We start from the raw sequence: 18,534 nt of genomic DNA, 5'->3' as shown, positions 1-18,534 counted from the left end.
TCAGGTCTGCTTGCAAGATTTCCACATCCTGCATAGAAGATATTGGCATGCCTAATTTAGTATCATCTGCAAATACTGAGATTGTACTAGATATCCCCTCCTCTAGATCATTTATGAATAAATTAAACAGGATTGGTCCCAGGACAGAACCCTGGGGGACCCCACTTTCCACACCCGCCCAATCCGAGTACTCCCCATTAATCACCACCCTCTGTACTCTCCCCTGGAGCCAGTTCTCTATCCAGGTACTCACCTTATGGTCCATACCTACCTTCCTTAGTTTGTACAGTAAGCGTTTGTGGGGAACGGTGTCAAAGGCCTTTGCAAAGTCCAGATACACCACATCCACAGGCTTACCTTTATCTAAGTGGCAGCTCACTTCATCGTAGAAGGTTAATAGATTGGTTTGGCATGAACGATTTTTCATGAATCCATGCTGATTACTACTTATAATACCGTTTTCATTACTAAAGTCTTGTATGTGGTCCCTTATCATCCCCTCCAAAATTTTGCAGACTACAGATGTTAGGCTGACCGGCCTATAGTTACCCGGGATATATCTCGGCCCCTTTTTAAATATTGGTACCACGTTGGCTTTTTTCCAATCAGCTGGCACCATACCTGTCTGTAAACTATCCTTAAAGATCAAGAATAATGGTCTGGCAATCACCTGACTGAGCTCATTTAGAACCCTTGGGTGCAAGCCATCCGGTCCCGGGGATTTATTTATGTTAAGTTTCTCTAGTTTAGCTCTAAGTCTGTCCTCTGTTAGCCATGGCGGCACTTCCTGAGGTGTATTATTTAGTTCGGCCTTACAAGCGGGGTTCGTGTAGCCCCCCGATTCCTTTGTGAAGACTGAAGAAAAGAAATTATTTAACACTTCCGCCTTTTCTCTGTCCTCAGTGGCCATTTTTCCTTTATCATCTTTTATGGGGCCAATGTGTTCTGGCCTCGCTTTCTTACTGTTTATATACTTAAAGAATTTCTTGGGGTTCTTTTTACTCTCCTCCGCTATATGTCTCTCGTGTTCTATTTTAGCCGCCCTGATTTCATCTTTACATTTCTTATTACACTCTTTGTAATGCTTAAATGCTGCCAATGACCCCTCAGTCTTGTATTTTTTGAAGGCCTTTTCTTTAGCTCTAATATACATTTTTATGTTGGAGTTTAGCCACCCAGGGTTTAGTTTTGCTCTTTTAAATTTATTTCCCTGTGGAATGCACTGGCCCACCCCCTTGTTAAGTATGCTCTTGAAGCACTCCCATTTTTCCTCCGTGTTCTTTGTTCCCAGGGTTCTATCCCAATTGATATTTTCTAGCAGCGAGCGCAGTTTAGGGAAATTGGCTCTTTTGAAATTCAGCGTCCTTATATTACCCTTGTGTTTCCTATTACTGTAATTAATACTGAAACCAATTGACCTATGGTCACTGTTCCCTAAGTTGTCCCGTATTTCTATATCCGTGATCAGGTCTGTATTGTTGGTAATCAGTAGGTCAAGTACCGCATTGCTTCTTGTCGGTGCATTCACCATCTGACCCATGAAATTGTCCTGCAAAACATTTAGGAACTGCCGAGCCTTGGCTGAGTGTGCGGTTCCTTCTGCCCAGTCTATATCTGGATAATTAAAGTCCCCCATTATAATGACATTTCCCATCCTTGCTGCCAATCCTATCTGTAACATGAGGTCCGCCTCACCCTCCTCCCTCTGGTTGGGGGGCCTATAGCATACGCCCAATATTACCTTCCCCACCGTGCCTTTCCTTTGAAGCTCTACCCATAGGGATTCTGCCTCGTCCATAGCTCCATTATTAATATCATCCCTCATATTTACCTGTATACTGTTCTTAATATACAAACATACCCCTCCCCCTTTTTTACTTTCTCTATCTCTGCGATAAAGGGAATACCCCTGAATGGACGCCATCCAGTCATGAGAGCTGTCAAACCAAGTCTCAGTTATCCCCACAAAATCTAAGTCCTCCTCAAACATCAGCAGCTCCAGCTCTCCCATCTTGTTGGCCAGGCTTCTGGCATTGGTATATATGAACTGGTGAACAGGAATGCACCGGGCCCCATGCTGGGAACCTCACATATATGAACCTGGCCTGACTGCTTTCAAACAGGACAGGCCATAGATGGATCAAAATCCGTCCAGTCCTTACTGAACCAGCTGAGTTTTGATCTATCTGTGATCAGCTTTAGAACACGTCTGAAATCATTGTTATATAATAATCAATGTGCAAAACCTGTGAAGGGATAAGGGGACTGTAAGGGACTTTTGATCTATCTGTGACCAGCTTTAGAACACGTCTAATACCATTGATATTATATAATAATCAATTTTCAAAACTTGTGAAGGGATAAGGGGACTGTAAGGGAAATCTTACCAATTCCAAGCTTTTACATACACAACTCTTTTTTTTTTTTTTTTAATACAAAGCCTCATTCAAACCCAGCATGTTTTTCTCTATAGGTTTGTTTATATTCGTCTTTCACTGTGCATTGAAAGAAAATGTACAGAAACAATGGAGGCGGCACTTATGCTGTGGGAAACTTCGCCTGCCAGATAATTCAGGTAAACGTTAATAATTTATTGAAATCAATATTGAATGATATCCGTACTACTCAAATATTAATTAATGTCTATAGTGGGATTCACAGTACCTGAATTGAAAAGCTAGGCACATAAAGCAAAAGGTAGATTGCTTACATACTGTTTATGGAAGGTTTTATTACTACTATACAGCAGTGCTTAGGGGCTATAGTGCAAGAATGTCCTATAGCCCTGTTTTTGAGAATAAATGGTGAATGTTGTATATGCTTTCATCAAAGAAAATTGAATCTTCCACATATACACTGTCACCTTACTACAATTCTAATGGCTGCAGTTTATGGTGGATCAATGGTCCTTCCTTGCTACATTTAGGTGGTAGTGCATTTAGAGCAGGGGTTGCATTTTAGATCCCAACTTGCTCACATGCTCTGCTCACCTCTTTTAGTTTATTCCATTGAATCACCTAACACATGCTTTAGATATGATTACCTTACAAAACTTTATATATTAAACTGACGCTAATTCAGCATTCATAGTGCATATCGTGGCTGCATATATGATTAACCCCATCCAGCCCACCCTGGCATCACTTTAAACAGTTCAGAACATCCGGGGGGCTGGAAGGATCAATGATTATGTGACCACTGTCATAGTGGTCACACCATCAGAAGCTGGTCCTGCCAGTTATCTTTAGCCTTGCCTGAAAGATGTCTTTGACAGCTCAGTCTTTTTGCTCCCAGCACAAAAACATCAGCCACCCAGTGAAGCATATGTGTGACGTATGGGCATTAAAGCCCACCTTTATGCCGATGCACATATGTGTGGCAATCATAAAAAGGTTACATTTTTGCTATGATGTATTTAATTTTCATGGACAAAAAAAAACACGTTGCAAAATTCCTGATCAATTGCACAGATTTACTTTGTATTTAACTGTATGTATTATTTATCAGTAGCTAATAATCTTTAGCATCCAATAGATTTAATAGGTCAGAGCATTTTACAAATAAAACAATTATTCATTTGTGAAATAGGGTAATATACTCTATAATTCTAAGTACCTATCCAAAAAGCACATCACACTGCCTCCAGTTGTGTTGAAACAATATAGTAATCCATATAATTTGCAAGAATTTTTAGCAAGCTTTAACTTGCATTTAGACATTGCTAAAAGCTACTTCAATTCACTTGCTCAATTTTTTTTTTTTTCATTTAGAAGTTCTGCCTTTATGACAGATAGTATAGCAATAAGAAATCTTATATCAGTTTGGATAAACAGCTTCTAAATTAAAGATAAATGCATACTGCAGTATAGCTTGGAATACTGCCTACAATCTTAACTAACTGTGATCAGATTATAATTGGAACTCTCATCTGATCGTATCATCTGAAAAAGCTCTGATCATACTTTCAGGAAAGACTATCGCAGAAGCAGTGGAAAGACAAAGGGGTTGGGGGATTCTGTCTACAAACTACAAAAATGCTGTGGTGTAAGGAAGGAAAATATGCCAGTTTTAAAATGGCATGGTTGACATTACACTCCAAATATTTAATTCTGCGTTATCTGCACTTTCACAGAGGAGTGCAGTAAAATAGAAATGATGATGATAATATGGTATTTTACAATTTTTGTGCATGTACTTTATGGTAAAAAATAAAGAGTACTAAAAAAGTTTTACACATTTTTTTTTTTATAAATTTCCTTTTCCTAAATAATAATTCCTGTTTATCATTGCTTTTCAGATTGGAGTAAAACAGCCACTAATAACACAAAGAAGGTCAGCTCAGATAACCTAGGGAAGTCCCTTTCCTCAAGTTCAATAGGCTCAAATTCTACATACTGGACATCCAAGTCGAAATCAAATTCCAATTCCAATCCTTTCTATAAAAGAAACAGTAGCACAGGTGAGTTGCTTTTTTTTCTTAATGCATGTACATCTTTATTTACAATACAGAAGATGAATTAAAGAAAATGTAAAATGTGTTCAGTTTAAAATAAAAATATACAACAATTTTAGCACTATTTATCAATTAAATAAATGACTAAACATGAAAATGATACTGGGCAATACCCAATTGATCAGACTAATGTCTACCAACCACACCAATTACAAGAGATGGCAGTCACCTAATTATGCGGTTTTATTTACAATTTTTTGTGTGTAGTTAGTTGAGATATGACCAACTGTTGGGTGGCCTAGCAATCAGACAGGTTAGAAAACCTGTGAAAATTACTGTTTTTCCCTACCGATATACTAGAGTTGGCAGCTTCCATACTGCTTCCTCGTGTGTCTCTCTTCTCCCCTGACATGTAGAGATAACTAACATTTTAATCTCCTTTGAGAACAAACTATTTTCTATTATGTGATAATCTAACCAGAAACCAAACCCCCATATCATTTATCAAATTATTTAGTTAGCATTTGTTAAAGATACTGTGCATACCAACTGTAAAATAATCCTTTCCTTATGTTGCATCTTAACACCTATGTAACATTATAAAAGAAATGTTTGTTTCCTGAAGATACAGCTATGCTAGGTCATTTCTTTGAAAAAATTTAAATCTCTTCATATATAGAATATATATATAGTGAACAAAACCGTGGGACCTTCAATCTGCTGCAGAATAAGGACAGTAATTGTAACAAATGTCAAAAAGGGAAGTGATTGGCGCTGCCAGGAAAGTAGGTTAATGGGAAATCTGGGTAAGGCTCCTATAGTTCAAGACCAAGTTCAACACATGCAAATGCACATAGAATGTATGTGGGAATGAGAACTATATAAGTAATAGGATATAAAAACACAATGGGTGTGTAATATGTGTGTAAAATTAACACTGTGCTGATACCAAATCAATAAATAAATAAATGTGTTCAATACCTAACGGACTTTTTGAGACTCAACATAAATATGCAAATATATGTAAATGTAGGTACAAAAATATAAAAGCATATAAAGATAGTATTAATAAATTATGGTGATATAGAGAGTTAGTGTGTAAAGGTGCTAAAAAATAAATATAGTGCACTAATCAAACTAAATAAGGTGCATTCCGAATAGTCATAACCATCTATTCAATAAAGTGCAACTGCATACTCATAAGCAATGAAAATAAATAAGTGGGTGAACTATGTGCATCCCACACTGGTGACAATATAAACACTAGTAAATAAATAAGTGCAGCCGTGCAAATAACTATATAAATTATGAAAGTGAGAACCATATAAATTCAAAGGCTCAAAAAGCAGGTTCTGTGTATTTTAAAATTGTCCAAAAATAGTGCAATCAGAGCTGGTACAGAAATCATAAAGTTCTATAGTCCATATAAGGATGGAGTAAGGTGCTCTTTTTTTCTATGAAGCCGGGAGTGCAGTGAGTGGTTGGAAGATAGGGTGCTTTCCCTCTCCTGGGGTCCTGTGCTTACCGGATGTTCTTACCCCTACAGGGGTAAATGGCGCCCTATCTTCCAACCACTCACTGCACTCCCGGCTTCATAGAAAAAAAGAGCACCTTACTCCATCCTTATATGGACTATAGAACTTTATGATTTCTGTACCAGCTCTGATTGCACTATTTTTGGACAATTTTAAAATACACAGAACCTGCTTTTTGAGCCTTTGAATTTATATGGTTCTCACTTTCATAATTTATATAGTTATTTGCACGGCTGCACTTATTTATTTACTAGTGTTTATATTGTCACCAGTGTGGGATGCACATAGTTCACCCACTTATTTATTTTCATTGCTTATGAGTATGCAGTTGCACTTTATTGAATAGATGGTTATGACTAATCGGAATGCACCTTATTTAGTTTGATTAGTGCACTATATTTATTTTTTAGCACCTTTGCACACTAACTCTCTATATCACCATAATTTATTAATACTATCTTTATATGCTTTTATATTTTTGTACCTACATTTACATATATTTGCATATTTATGTTGAGTCTCAAAAAGTCCGTTAGGTATTGAACACATTTATTTATTTATTGATTTGGTATCAGCACAGTGTTAATTTTACACACATATTACACACCCATTGTGTTTTTATATTCTATTACTTATATAGTTCTCATTCCCACATACATTCTATGTGCATTTGCATGTGTTGAACTTGGTCTTGAACTATAGGAGCCTTACCCAGATTTCCCATTAACCTACTTTCCTGGCAGCGCCAATCACTTCCCTTTTTGACATTTACACCTGACGCTCCCCCATTGGGGGTGCATCTTTTGGAGTGGGCAGCAGCCATTAGTGTTTTATTTATAGAAATTTTACGCACTATTTTATAGATAGCTTATCCTAAGCGCGGATCTTTCTTCTTTTCTTAGTAATTGTAACAAATCTAATATGTTAATACACAGATGGGAAAAATGATTTGGAGGTGAGCTATCTTTTCTGGGACATCCCCCTTTAACAAGTAAAATGTATAAAAAATTGTTGAGCCAGTACAATTAAGGAGCCAAATGAGCCTATGACTTCCCATGACGTCCACAGTACATTGATTGGTGCTTGAGCTACCTCTTACTAGGCCTGAATATTGTCATGGCAAAAGTGGGGTGTCTGAGTGCATGTAAGTAAAAAGTGCTAGTGTATATACTAAATCAAATTAATAAGCAGCAACTATTTAGTGAGATATACACAATATAAAAACTAAAAAATATATAAGTTACGCTAAAATTCATAAGTGTCCATATAGGTCAAATAATCCATAAGTGAAGATAGAAACTGTCCTCAATGTGATAAAGACCACTCTCCGTCACCGTAGAAAGACAATAGAATCACCGCCACCACCACCAAAGGCTGACATTTTTAGATAATACAGTACCTGCCTTTATGCGCAAATGATTTCCATCCTAGTTTAGCCACTGGCTCACTTGAAATAAAAATGAGGGAAGTTTTGTCAAATGCGCTATGACAAAGTTAATCTAAAGTACCTGTTCAAATAGACAGCCTGCCTAAAAAATTAGCAGCTTTCTGAACATTTCTTTTGAAGTGGACCTACTATGAAATAAAAGGTATGCTTTACTCAGGGTCGTCCTATGCCCCAAAACACATATATTTAAAAAAAAAAAAAATGTGAAAAAAGAAGCTTTGAGTAAAAAAAATAAAAAATACATGTGCCCCAACCTCTGGGAGGCATGGGTTATGTCACGGTGCAACATCAATGCCTCCAGGAAAGATGGATGCTTGAAATCCTGCAAGAATATGCCCCTGTAATAAGCTTGAGTGCACTCGATATTTAGCGCCTAGCTTTACTGGGAGGCAGTGGTGATGCATGGTGGCATTAAGGTTTTGTTTTCATTAACCCTTATTTTTCACAGGGGTTTAATCTACATGTTTTTTTTTTTTTTTGGAGGGGGGGGCAAAAGAAAGAAAATTACAAATAATCTAAATCGTTGTCCTATTTACTTATTGTACACCTTGTGGTTTACACTAACGTTTATGTCACTTACACAACTGACCAAACATTCCATGTTTATGGCATAGATAATGGCTTCTAAGAGCATCCCTTAAACCGAGGTGGAACCATCCAGGTAAATGTTCCTGTAAGGTTGGTTGGATGCATGACCTTTCAACAAATGGGCTGGGTACTTTTGCATGAGGTCATACAATGAGACAAACCATTTTCTAATCAAAATCTCTCATCATTCTGCTACTTCATCTTGTGACAATGGTGCTTGTTTCTTCATTTCTGAAATTCCATATTTCCCCTTTCTTTACTGCTTGTGTCAATTGAGAATTATGCAAGGTGGCAAATTGCTGGTCTTCTTTGAGAGCTTTTTGAATTCTGTATGCCTATATCCTCTGCTACATGCATGATGTATTAGGTAATTAAAATGTTGCACTGACACTTGAGGCGTTTTGAATTAATGAGTATATTCAATGAGTATAAGAGGATATAGAGGTTATGACCTTTGCTTAAAAAAAAAAATGCTGCAAAGAGTAATAATCTGTGCCAGTATATTATTAGGTATTAGCAATTTTGTTCACACAAGGATCAAACTTTGATGGGTTCTTTTCATGTCATTCATCATAGCAATTTATAGGCAATCTTACATATGCATTAAAGTATGAATCTTATATTTTCCTGTGCTGGCAATATTTATGTGTGTATATATCCCATAGATGAAATAGGGTGATCAGGCTTATTTAGATTTATTATTTTTCTTAGCAGTAAATTGTGTTGCGTATAATAAAGCACCACATCCCTATTACATGAAAATTTAACATCACTATACAGATGGACTTTTAAGGGGCCCAAGGATTACACATTGATAGTTTTAAAAAAAAAATCCAATTTTATTAAATAACATAAATGAAAAAGTATGAAAAAACATGCATATCCAATACTGTTCAATAAAAACAAGTCTGCATTATCATATCACTTAACAACGAATTAGCAGAGCATTCTTAGTTGTCTCAGCCTGTACATATTTTACACGATAAATGGACATGCTTACTCAGGAGGTAAATAGAAAAATGTAGATTTGAAAGAATCTACATAATTTAAACAAAACAAACAGTAAGTACAAATCATAGACTGTAAATATATCATACATACTTGTATATTGTATACAGAAGTCTACTGTCTATGATGTATACTTACCGTTTGTTTTGAGTAATTATGTAGATTCTTTCGATTGTTTATCCCATGAAATGCGTAGAGGCTGAGACAACTAAGAACCTTCTGCCAATTCAATGTAGTAGCCTAAATAGGTTATATTTTTATGATATGGGTATATACAGAACAGGGTTCCTTACAAAGAAGAAAAGGAGACATAATGATGAAGACTTGTTTTCATTAAACTGTATTGGATATGCATGTTTGTCCATGCTTTTTAATTTTAATTTAAAAAAAATGGGTATTTTTTAACTATCAATGTGTGATCCTTTGTCACCTTAGAGGTCCATCTGTATAGTGTTGCTCACTTTTGATTTATCATTAGTAGAATAAACTAAATAAAAATAAAGTGGATTTATAATTAATCTTTGAGTAAATATAAATAGAACACGCTTTATGAAATTGTAATGAACAACTTAGTGTCAGTGTCATTCTCTAGTGTAATATGTATTTATACCATATAAAAAATGGTTTTCCAAAGGATATTTGTGACAATAACTAGTGTATGGAGGATTTTACTTTACTTATTAGGAAACCTTTCTCTGCCACTCTTTGCTTTTCTCCTTATACAACAGCATGATAACCTGGCATTTCAAGTTAACCGGATGCAATGATCTACAATATGACCCATACTCTACTATAATTGCTTGTTATATGATCATGCGCTTTGGGGTATTTTTATTCTGATTATTATCATACTGTCTGCTCTCTCTTCATATTATGGTTCTATACTTAATTGTTCTTCATATCGTTTGTGTATAAACAGAACAGGTTTGGAATGTTGATATTTATACTTACAGTATCTCACAAAAGTGAGTACACCCCATTACATTTTTGTAAATATTTTATTATATCTTTTCATGTGACAACACTGAAGAAATGACACTTTGCTACATAATAAAGTAGTGAGTGTACAGCTTATATAACAGTGTAAATTTTCTGTCTCCTCAAAATAACTCAACACACGGCCATTAATGTCTAAACCGCTGGCAACAAAAGTGAGTACACCCCTAAGTGAAAATGTCCAAATTGGGCCCAAAGTGTCAATATTTTGTGTGGCCACCATAATTTTCCAGCACTGCCTTAACCCTCTTGGGCATGGAGTTCACCAGAGCTTCACAGGTTGCCACTGGAGTCCTCTTTCCACTCCTCCATGACGACATCATGAAGCTGGTGGATGTTAGAGACCTTGCGCTCATCCACCTTCCATTTGAGGATGCCCCACAGATGCTCATTGGGTTTAGGTCTGTAGACATGCTTGGCCAGTCCATCACCTTTACCCCCAGCTTCTTTAGCAAGGCAGTGGTCATCTTGAAGGTTTATTTGGTGTCATTAGCATGATGGAATACTGCCCTGCGGCTCAGTCTCCTAAGGGAGGAGATCATGCTCTGCTTCACTATGGTTCCCCCAATGAACTGTAGCTCCCAGTGCCGGCAGAACTCATGCAGCCCCAGACCATGACACTTCCACCACCATGCTTGACTGTAGGAAAGACACACTTGTCTTTGTTCTCCTCACCTGGTTGCCGCCGAACTCGCTTGACACCATCGGAACCAAATAAGTTTATCTTGGTCTCATCAGACCACAAGACATGGTTCAAGTAATCCACGTCCTTAGTCTGCTTGTCTTCAGCAAACTGTTTGCGGGCTTTCTTATGCATCATACTTAGAAGAGGCTTCCTTCTGGGATGACAGCCATGCAGACCAATTTGATGCAGTGACAGGCTGACCCCCCTCCCAATCAATCTCTGCAGCAATGCTGGCAGCACTTTTAGATCTATTTCCCAAAGACAACCTGTGGATATTAGGCTGAGCACGTGGACTCAACTTCTTTGGTCGACCATGGTGAGGCTTGTTCTGAGTGGAACCTGTCCTGTTAAACCCCTGTATGTTCTTGGCCACCATGCTGCTGCTCAGTTTCAGAGTCTTGGCAATCTTCTTATAGCCTAGGCCATCTTTATGTAGAGCAAAAATTACTTTTTTCAGATCCTCAGAGAGTTCTTTGCTATGAGGTGCCATATGGAACTTCCAGTGACCAGTATGAGAGAGTGAGAGCGATAACACCAAATTTAACACACCTGCTCCCTATTCACACCTGAGATCTTGTAACCCTAACAAGTCACATGACACTTGGGAGGGAAAATAGCTAATTGGGCCCAATTTGGCCATTTTCACTTAGGGGTGGTACTCACTTTTGTTGCCAACAGTTTAGATATTAATGGGTGTGTGTTGAGTTATTTTGAGGAGACAGCAAATTTACACTGTTATACAAGCTGTCCACTCACTACTTTACATTGTAGCAAAGTGTCATTTCTTCAGTGTTGTCACACGAAAAGATATAATAAAATATTTACAAAAATGTGTGTGGGGGGGGGGGTACTCACTTTTGTGAGATACTGTATGTACTGCATACAATGAGGCTGATTTACTAAAAGTAAATGCACATCTAACATAAGTGATCTAAATGATCTTTCAAAGCATACATTTATGTTCAATGCATATATTGCAGCACCTAGTTGTAATGTGGATTACAGCTTGAAGTAATGCTGTCATTTTGTGCAGGGCTGAAGCAAGAATTTTTGACACCCTAGGTAAAATCTAATTTTGCCGCCCCCTTAGCTCGCCCCTGACTCCACCCCCTTTACCCTGCCCATGTATATGGTGAAAGTGGTAGGGGTGAAGAATTTTGCAGTGCCTCTCCACCTTTTTCTTCAGCCTACAAGCCCGTACCTGCGCCTCTGGACTCAGCCCGAAGACAAATAGTGGTGGCACCAGCTCGCTTACTCACACCAGCCATGGTCCGCAGGTATATGGACAGGCTAGGACAGTATATAGACAGGCTAGGGTAGTATAGGGACAGGCTAGGGTAGTATACGGACAGGCTAGGGTAGTATACGGTCAAGCTAGGGTAGTATACAGACAGGCTAGGGTAGTATACGGACAGGCTAGGGTAGCATACGGACAGGCCAGGGTAGTACACAGGCAGGCTAGGGTAGTATACAGACAGGCTAGGGAAGTATATAGATAGGCTATGGTAGAATACAGACAGGCTAGGGTAGTATAGGGATAGGCTGGGGTAGTATACGGATAGGCCAGGGTAGTATAGGGATAGGTTATGCTACTATAGGGACAGGCTAGGCTAGTATACGGAAAGGCTAGGGTGGTATACGGACAGGCAAGGGTGGTATATGCAGAGTTTCCTTGTGCTGTGTACGATCCCTATCTCTCCTCCTCCCCAGTCCTCCCTCCTCCAGTCCGTGCTCTCCCTGTCACGTCTCTGGATCACTCTGCTCAGTATTGGGGGGACATTGGAAGATCGGGGGATCTCAGTGCTGGATCGGGGGGTGGGAGCTCTGTAATCGGCCGAGCAGTATGCAGTGTATCTGCAGACAGCCACCCCGGAGCAAGTCCTGCAGGAGACTAGCCACGTCAGCATCAGCAGCCCTGTCAGATGTCCCCCCCATCCTCTATGGGGTGTCTCTCTACACTTCTCCTTGACCCCCTCTCCGCCTTCTTCCATGACCTGCATTTACCTGGCGCCACCCCTGCTCATCAGATGCCGGAGCTCATGTGAGCAAATTCCTCCTTGCTCTAGCATATAGGCGGAGCAAGGGAGGAGACTTGCTCCCACACTGATCTCTGGCTGTCCGTGTCACTGAAGCATCGAGTGCATACTCAGTGGGGATGCCGTGGCTGTGCGGGAGAGCACTGTGTCAGGCAGCCTGCGACACTCTCACTGAGTGTGCACTCAATGCTACCTATAGGTAGCACCGCCCCTGATTTTGTGCCTAATATGCAATAAAAGTAAACTAAGCATTCTTCCTGTTAAGATTTGCCTTAAAACAAAAAATTATGATGTTGACTTCATGGCGATCTGAACCATCCGATGGTCTTCATCCACCACAACTCCCTTCACAAATTACAGATCCCTGCCCGCTTCTGTTTGTAGAAAAGCCAGTGGGGATGCTGGGTGATATCACTGGCCAAATAAGGCTATGTTCAAATTTGATCAATAACATCATCTAGGATTCCTGCCAGCTTAGTAACAAACAGGAGATGACAGGCATCTGTCATTTATCAGCAGTAGTGAGTAGTGAGTGAGAAGCAGTAGTGATAGATCCCCTGGATTGTTGACATACAGAAGACTGTTAAGATCTAGCATTTAGAAGCAGGAGTGCTTCCATTAAATGACAGATGCCCTATTGCAGTTTGTAAACACAAAATGCCACTTTTAAAACAGTACATCCTACTATACTCACAAATTCACATGCAGTTTTAAGGCATTCCCAAAGCATGTTATCTAAATGATTTGTGTATTTTTAATGTTGCCTTTAAGCTGTATTCAAGACCCTATCCCTGCTAAATGATGTTTTTAGGATTTTGTGTGCAGCGGCATATGCTTACCCCCATGGCAGTTCCAGCTAGTCATACCTTATTTTATTAACAAAAGCTTGCAAACTGGCTGTGAAAAAAGCCAAAAAGTGACATATTTTGGCTCCCATAGGCCTCAACAGAGTTTGGCACTGTTTAGGCTTAATGGATGCTTTGCTTGTTTTGCTAAACCCCCTGCAAACACAACTTTTGCTGGTTCACTCATGCCTACTATGGACCAACATTTCTGGTATGGGTCTTTTTATTTAGCAAAAACTTTGTCAGTTTTTTTTTTAACAATGATTTCTTTTGATTATATTTTCTTCCAAAGATTATTTCACTGTTTAGACAAAGAAAAGTAACAGAAGTAAAAAAAAAACACACATTTTTTACTTTATTCAGCGTTAGTTAAAAATACTTTCATTGTTGACAAAAATATACATTTTATTCTATAACTTGGCCTGTTTAAAATTATACTAGAATGATAATGCATTGCATAGTTATTTCCAAATGAAATTATGCCTTTTTTTAATTTGTGCTTTTTTTTACACAACATTAAAAACAATTATTAACCACTTAACCCCCGGAGGATTTGGCTGCTAAAAGACCAGGGGGTTTTTTGCGATTTTTTACTGCGTAACTTTAACGGACAATTGCACAGTCGTGGGACGCTGTACCTAAACAAATTTGACGTCCTTTTTTTCCCACAAACAGAGCTTTCTTTTGGTGGTATTTGATCACCTGTGCAATTTTTTGATCATGCGCTATAAACAAAAAAAGAGCGTAAATTTTGCAAAAATAACAATATTTTCACATTTTTTTATATGAAATTCCCCCCCAAAATAAATGTAAAAATCAAAATTTTTTAACATTTTCGGCCAATTTGTTTTATGCTACATATGTTTGGTAAATAAAAACGCAAAAAGCGTATTTTGATTGGTTTGCGCAAAAGTTATCGCGTTTACTAACAAAGGGAAAGATTTTTGTCATTTTTGGTGGGTTTTTTTAACGCGTAATGGCGGCGATCTGCAAATTTTTTTTCGGTACTGCGACATTGCGGTGGACAGATCGGACCCTTGACTGCCATTTTTGACACTTTTGGGGTTACCAGTGACATTACTGCAGTAATCAGTGCTATACATATGCACTGTTACTGCAAAAATGACACTGGCAGGGAAGGGGTTAACTGTATTGGAGAGGGAGGGGTTAAGTGTGTCCTAGGGGCGTGATTCTAACTGTATAGGGACATTGCTATTGGTGTAAAAACAAAGATCAACCGTCCTATATAGTAGAACCGTCTGATCTTCATTTTTACACCAGGGAGAATGACGGGCGGCTTGTTTACATCGGGTCCGCCGGTCACACGCACTGACTTGTCAGTGAACGAGCCGCGGCGGCCGCGCGCCTCAGTGGGCGCGCGCCCGCCCGCAATTGGCTCTCAAGTCAGTGACAGGCGAGTGACGTATCCATACGTCACTCTGCCTGGCTGGGGATGACTGCCGCAGTATATAGTCGTGCGGCGGTCGGCAACCGGTTAAACAAAACATTATACACACACAAAAAAAAAAGGATAAAATAATAATGGCTAGAAAAATAGAGATACATACACAAAAGAAACAAAAAATCAGCAGGAAATAATATAGTGGCATTAGGAAATAGTTAATTAGGGCAAATTGGGATAAACTAAAGTTTAAATAGGGGGTTTCATTTTTTTTAAGTTTGTTCTTTTACTTGTCTGCCTGCTTTAACTGACATCTTATGTGAATCCAAGCTCATCTCTTTGATCTGCAGATAAATGAAACCGTAAATACAAAAGTAACAATGTTACAATGGGGTTGATTTACTGAAGCTAGAGAGTGCAAAATCAGGCTCACTTCTGTGTAGAAATCAATCAGTTTCCAGGTTCTATTGCCAAAGCTTAATTGAACAAGCTGAGGTTAGATGCTGATTGGTTTCTATGCAGAATTGGGGCAGATTTAGCAGATTTAGTAAATTAACCTCTTTGTATCTACTCTGACTCTAAACAGTGTTTTTAAACACTGTGTTCAATGGTCTGTTTTTGCCAGCAGTCCCTGCTGAGAGAACACAATGATTATTACAAGTGGCTATAGCCGCCGACAATAATCGCACACTAAGAATTCAGCATGGTGCTTGTACGCAAGTCAGTCGATTGACTTGGATACAATCAGCCTGCCCATGGATGGATCGAGTTGGCCCGTTCAGCATGGTTTGACCCATCTATGGCCAGCTTTAACAAAAATATAATTAAAATTAACCAAACATCATTATAGTGTTCCTTTTAAGCAGTTCATATCATTTTAAATAGGATAATGCTTATTGCATTGTACATAATCAATGTAGCACAGTTATACATATTAATGTGTTAGGTTAACAGAGAAGTACTGTAAGTCACTTTTCAATATATTTTTAATGCAAGCAAATTTTTACCTTACAGAATTGATGGCACTATTTTAATTTGATAAGGGTGCTGATACCCTGAAAGAGGATTGCATTGTAATTAAAGTAATTACTCATTTACACTTTTCTTTTTTCAGGTTACATATTTGGGGACAGATCCTCAATCAAGTTTACACCAGTGGATGGTGAACAGACATCAATTCTTCCAGTTCATCATGTTATCGACAAAGTCAAGGGCTATTGCCACCCCCACTCTGATAACTTCTATAAGAATATTATTATGTCAGATTCCTTCAGCCACAGCACCAAATTCTAGAATCCAGAGAAACAGGATCAGAATTATGTCAGGATCATGCTTCACAGCAATTATATATGCAAGAGGGAATGTAAAAAATTACATCTGTGTTTTTTTTTTTCTCAGAGACGATTTTCCAGCAGTTATAAATCAGAGTCCCTGTTTTCAGCAATCTACCAAGCTGTGCACTTTCCTGATTTGGGTGTTCTCTTAGTAGTATAAAGAATAGAATAACTTAGGATGACAAACTGTCATTATCCTCTAAGCTAAGTCTGGAGAGAAGGCATCTAATAAAGAAGTGACATTTACATATATCTTATTTTGACAAACACCATGTATTTTAATTATTTAATTTACTGGTTTGGAAAAAAAATAGCTGCTTATTGAAATCACATGATTTAACCAACAAGTCTGGTATTTCATTTGCCATTTTTTTTTTTTTATGTTTTCATTTTTTAATAATTTCATGCCAAATTGCAATATGCAGGTTTTCAGGGGACAAATATTCATGTTTGGATATTACAGAGTTTCATCCACCTTCTATGTGCAAGTGAATATTTTTCAGGAAATGCAAAGAATATACAGTCTTTGCGATAGTCAGTTTTACTGATTTAGAATTTCAGCACACCATGACAACATTGTGCACTGGACAATTACCATATAAAGTACATTTGAGATATAAAAGTCATTATATTTTCAGAATTAAATGGTCTCCTTGCAAAAATATCAACAGTCAAAATAGAATGATGAAGCATGGCTCATGCCAGTTGCAAACATCATTTTTCAACACTAATTTGTAAGAATTGTTTTATGTGAGCTATATTATTTGAAGGAAATACCTTACATAAGGTTGAACTTCCTTATTACACAAATAATACATTCTCCATGGGTAAAGACTTGTCCCCAAGATTGTTTAATGTATTTTTCTTTTATTTATTTATGTGCTTGTTGTTTAATATAACTGTGAAAAGCTATGTAAATTAACAGCTATACAATTGAATTTTTAATGCACTTTGGTAGGCACGTATTGCAAAAAGAATATTTACCGTTTGCTCATTCCGATTTATTTTATTATTCCTTTTAATATAATACATTTTATAGCTTTAGTTAAGATGCACCCGATTTGAACACCTTTTTATAATATATTATGTGCAGTATTCTGTTTTCTATATTTAGTTTAATTCTCATGTATTTAATTTTTCGTGATGCCCCTAGCAAAGGGAAAACTGTTCTACCTGTAAAAGAGAATTTTAAATGGATTACTGCAAACAAATGTATCACTCTGTAGTTTTTATTTGTTACTATTTCTATCAGATCATTTTAGCAGGGTACTGCTAATTAACTTAATGAGATTAGGAATGCAGGGGTTGTTGTGGAAAGGCCAAGGTTTATCTCTGAAAGGAAAGCTGTCAAGAAAAGCATTCAATTTCCCCCTGCTCTACTGTGATCTAGAGCTACCTATAGTTTTGAGGTCCACCCACAATCCTCAAGCATCACAATCACCTGGTGGGCACAAAGACTTGATAGCTTGGCCCTGCTGACAGTAATTTTTTTTTTTTTTGCAAGTGGAGAGGGAGGTAGAGAGGCTAATTGGCCTGATTAAGTGTTGCCTTTGATGATCTGCTGTGTTTTGGATAGGTAGAGGAACAACATACAAGTGATTTTGCACTGGCTGTTAACTGTTATTTTCACCTCATGTCTATTGGTGGTTTAAGGAGACACTACCATATTTCCCATTAAGAGCAAAGCGACAGTACCTGTATAAATATCTGCCTTTCCTCGACTACTGTATGTTTACGTCTCCAGCACTCCACCACCATTCCTTCCTTTTTCTAGGGTCAGCGCTGCAAAATACCCAGCTCACTTACGCTACTTTTCTTGTGGCCACAAGAGAGAAAGGACCGATAGGGAAGTGCTGGAGAGATGAGTATAAAGTGTTTGACATGTGGCCTTTATAAAAACACTATCACTATGCATTGAATAGGTGAGGTGACAGTGTATTTTGCAGGGCTACAATTGCAGAAAAAGTTGTATTCTATAAACTGCATTTGGTTAAAAATTGTAATGATGATATTCAGTAGAGGATTTTTTTTTTTTTTTACATTTTTCGTGGTGCACAAGCTGTATAAAAAGGAGGACAGTGACAGTAGCATTAACAAAAGGTAGCATTGCCAGGGGTACTTCAGCCTCAGGAAAAAAAAAAATGAAACCCATGGGAATAAAAGGTGGCCATTATAAGCACCCACACACATGTGGTATTGCTTTTT

At 38.0% G+C, this 18,534-nt stretch overlaps 1 protein-coding gene across 5 annotated transcripts in view; it reads left to right on the top strand.

The window, feature by feature from the left end:
• The window catches only part of ADGRG6 (adhesion G protein-coupled receptor G6), a 284,077-nt gene extending 266,780 nt beyond the window's left edge, over positions 1 to 17,297 (top strand). For 4 of the 5 annotated variants that reach the window (XM_082249118.1, XM_082249117.1, XM_082249116.1 and 1 more), the window contains 3 exons: positions 2,474 to 2,575; positions 4,298 to 4,459; positions 16,110 to 17,297. In XM_082249118.1, coding sequence (XP_082105244.1) covers positions 2,474 to 2,575; positions 4,298 to 4,459; positions 16,110 to 16,288 — 443 coding nt within the window. In that variant the 3' untranslated portion in view covers positions 16,289 to 17,297. Of the gene's footprint in view, positions 1 to 2,473; positions 2,576 to 4,297; positions 4,460 to 8,049; positions 8,097 to 16,109 lie in introns of all 5 variants that reach the window. The other variant, XM_082249115.1, reaches the window with a different exon arrangement.
• The last annotated feature ends 1,237 nt before the right edge of the window (positions 17,298 to 18,534 follow it).

The sequence above is a fragment of the Pelophylax lessonae genome, assembly GCF_965119305.1.
Source record: "Pelophylax lessonae genome assembly, chromosome: 3".
Taxonomy (NCBI): Eukaryota; Metazoa; Chordata; class Amphibia; order Anura; family Ranidae; genus Pelophylax; species Pelophylax lessonae.
The sequence above is the reverse complement of the archived record's forward strand: the minus strand, read 5'-3'. Positions and strand labels throughout refer to the sequence as shown.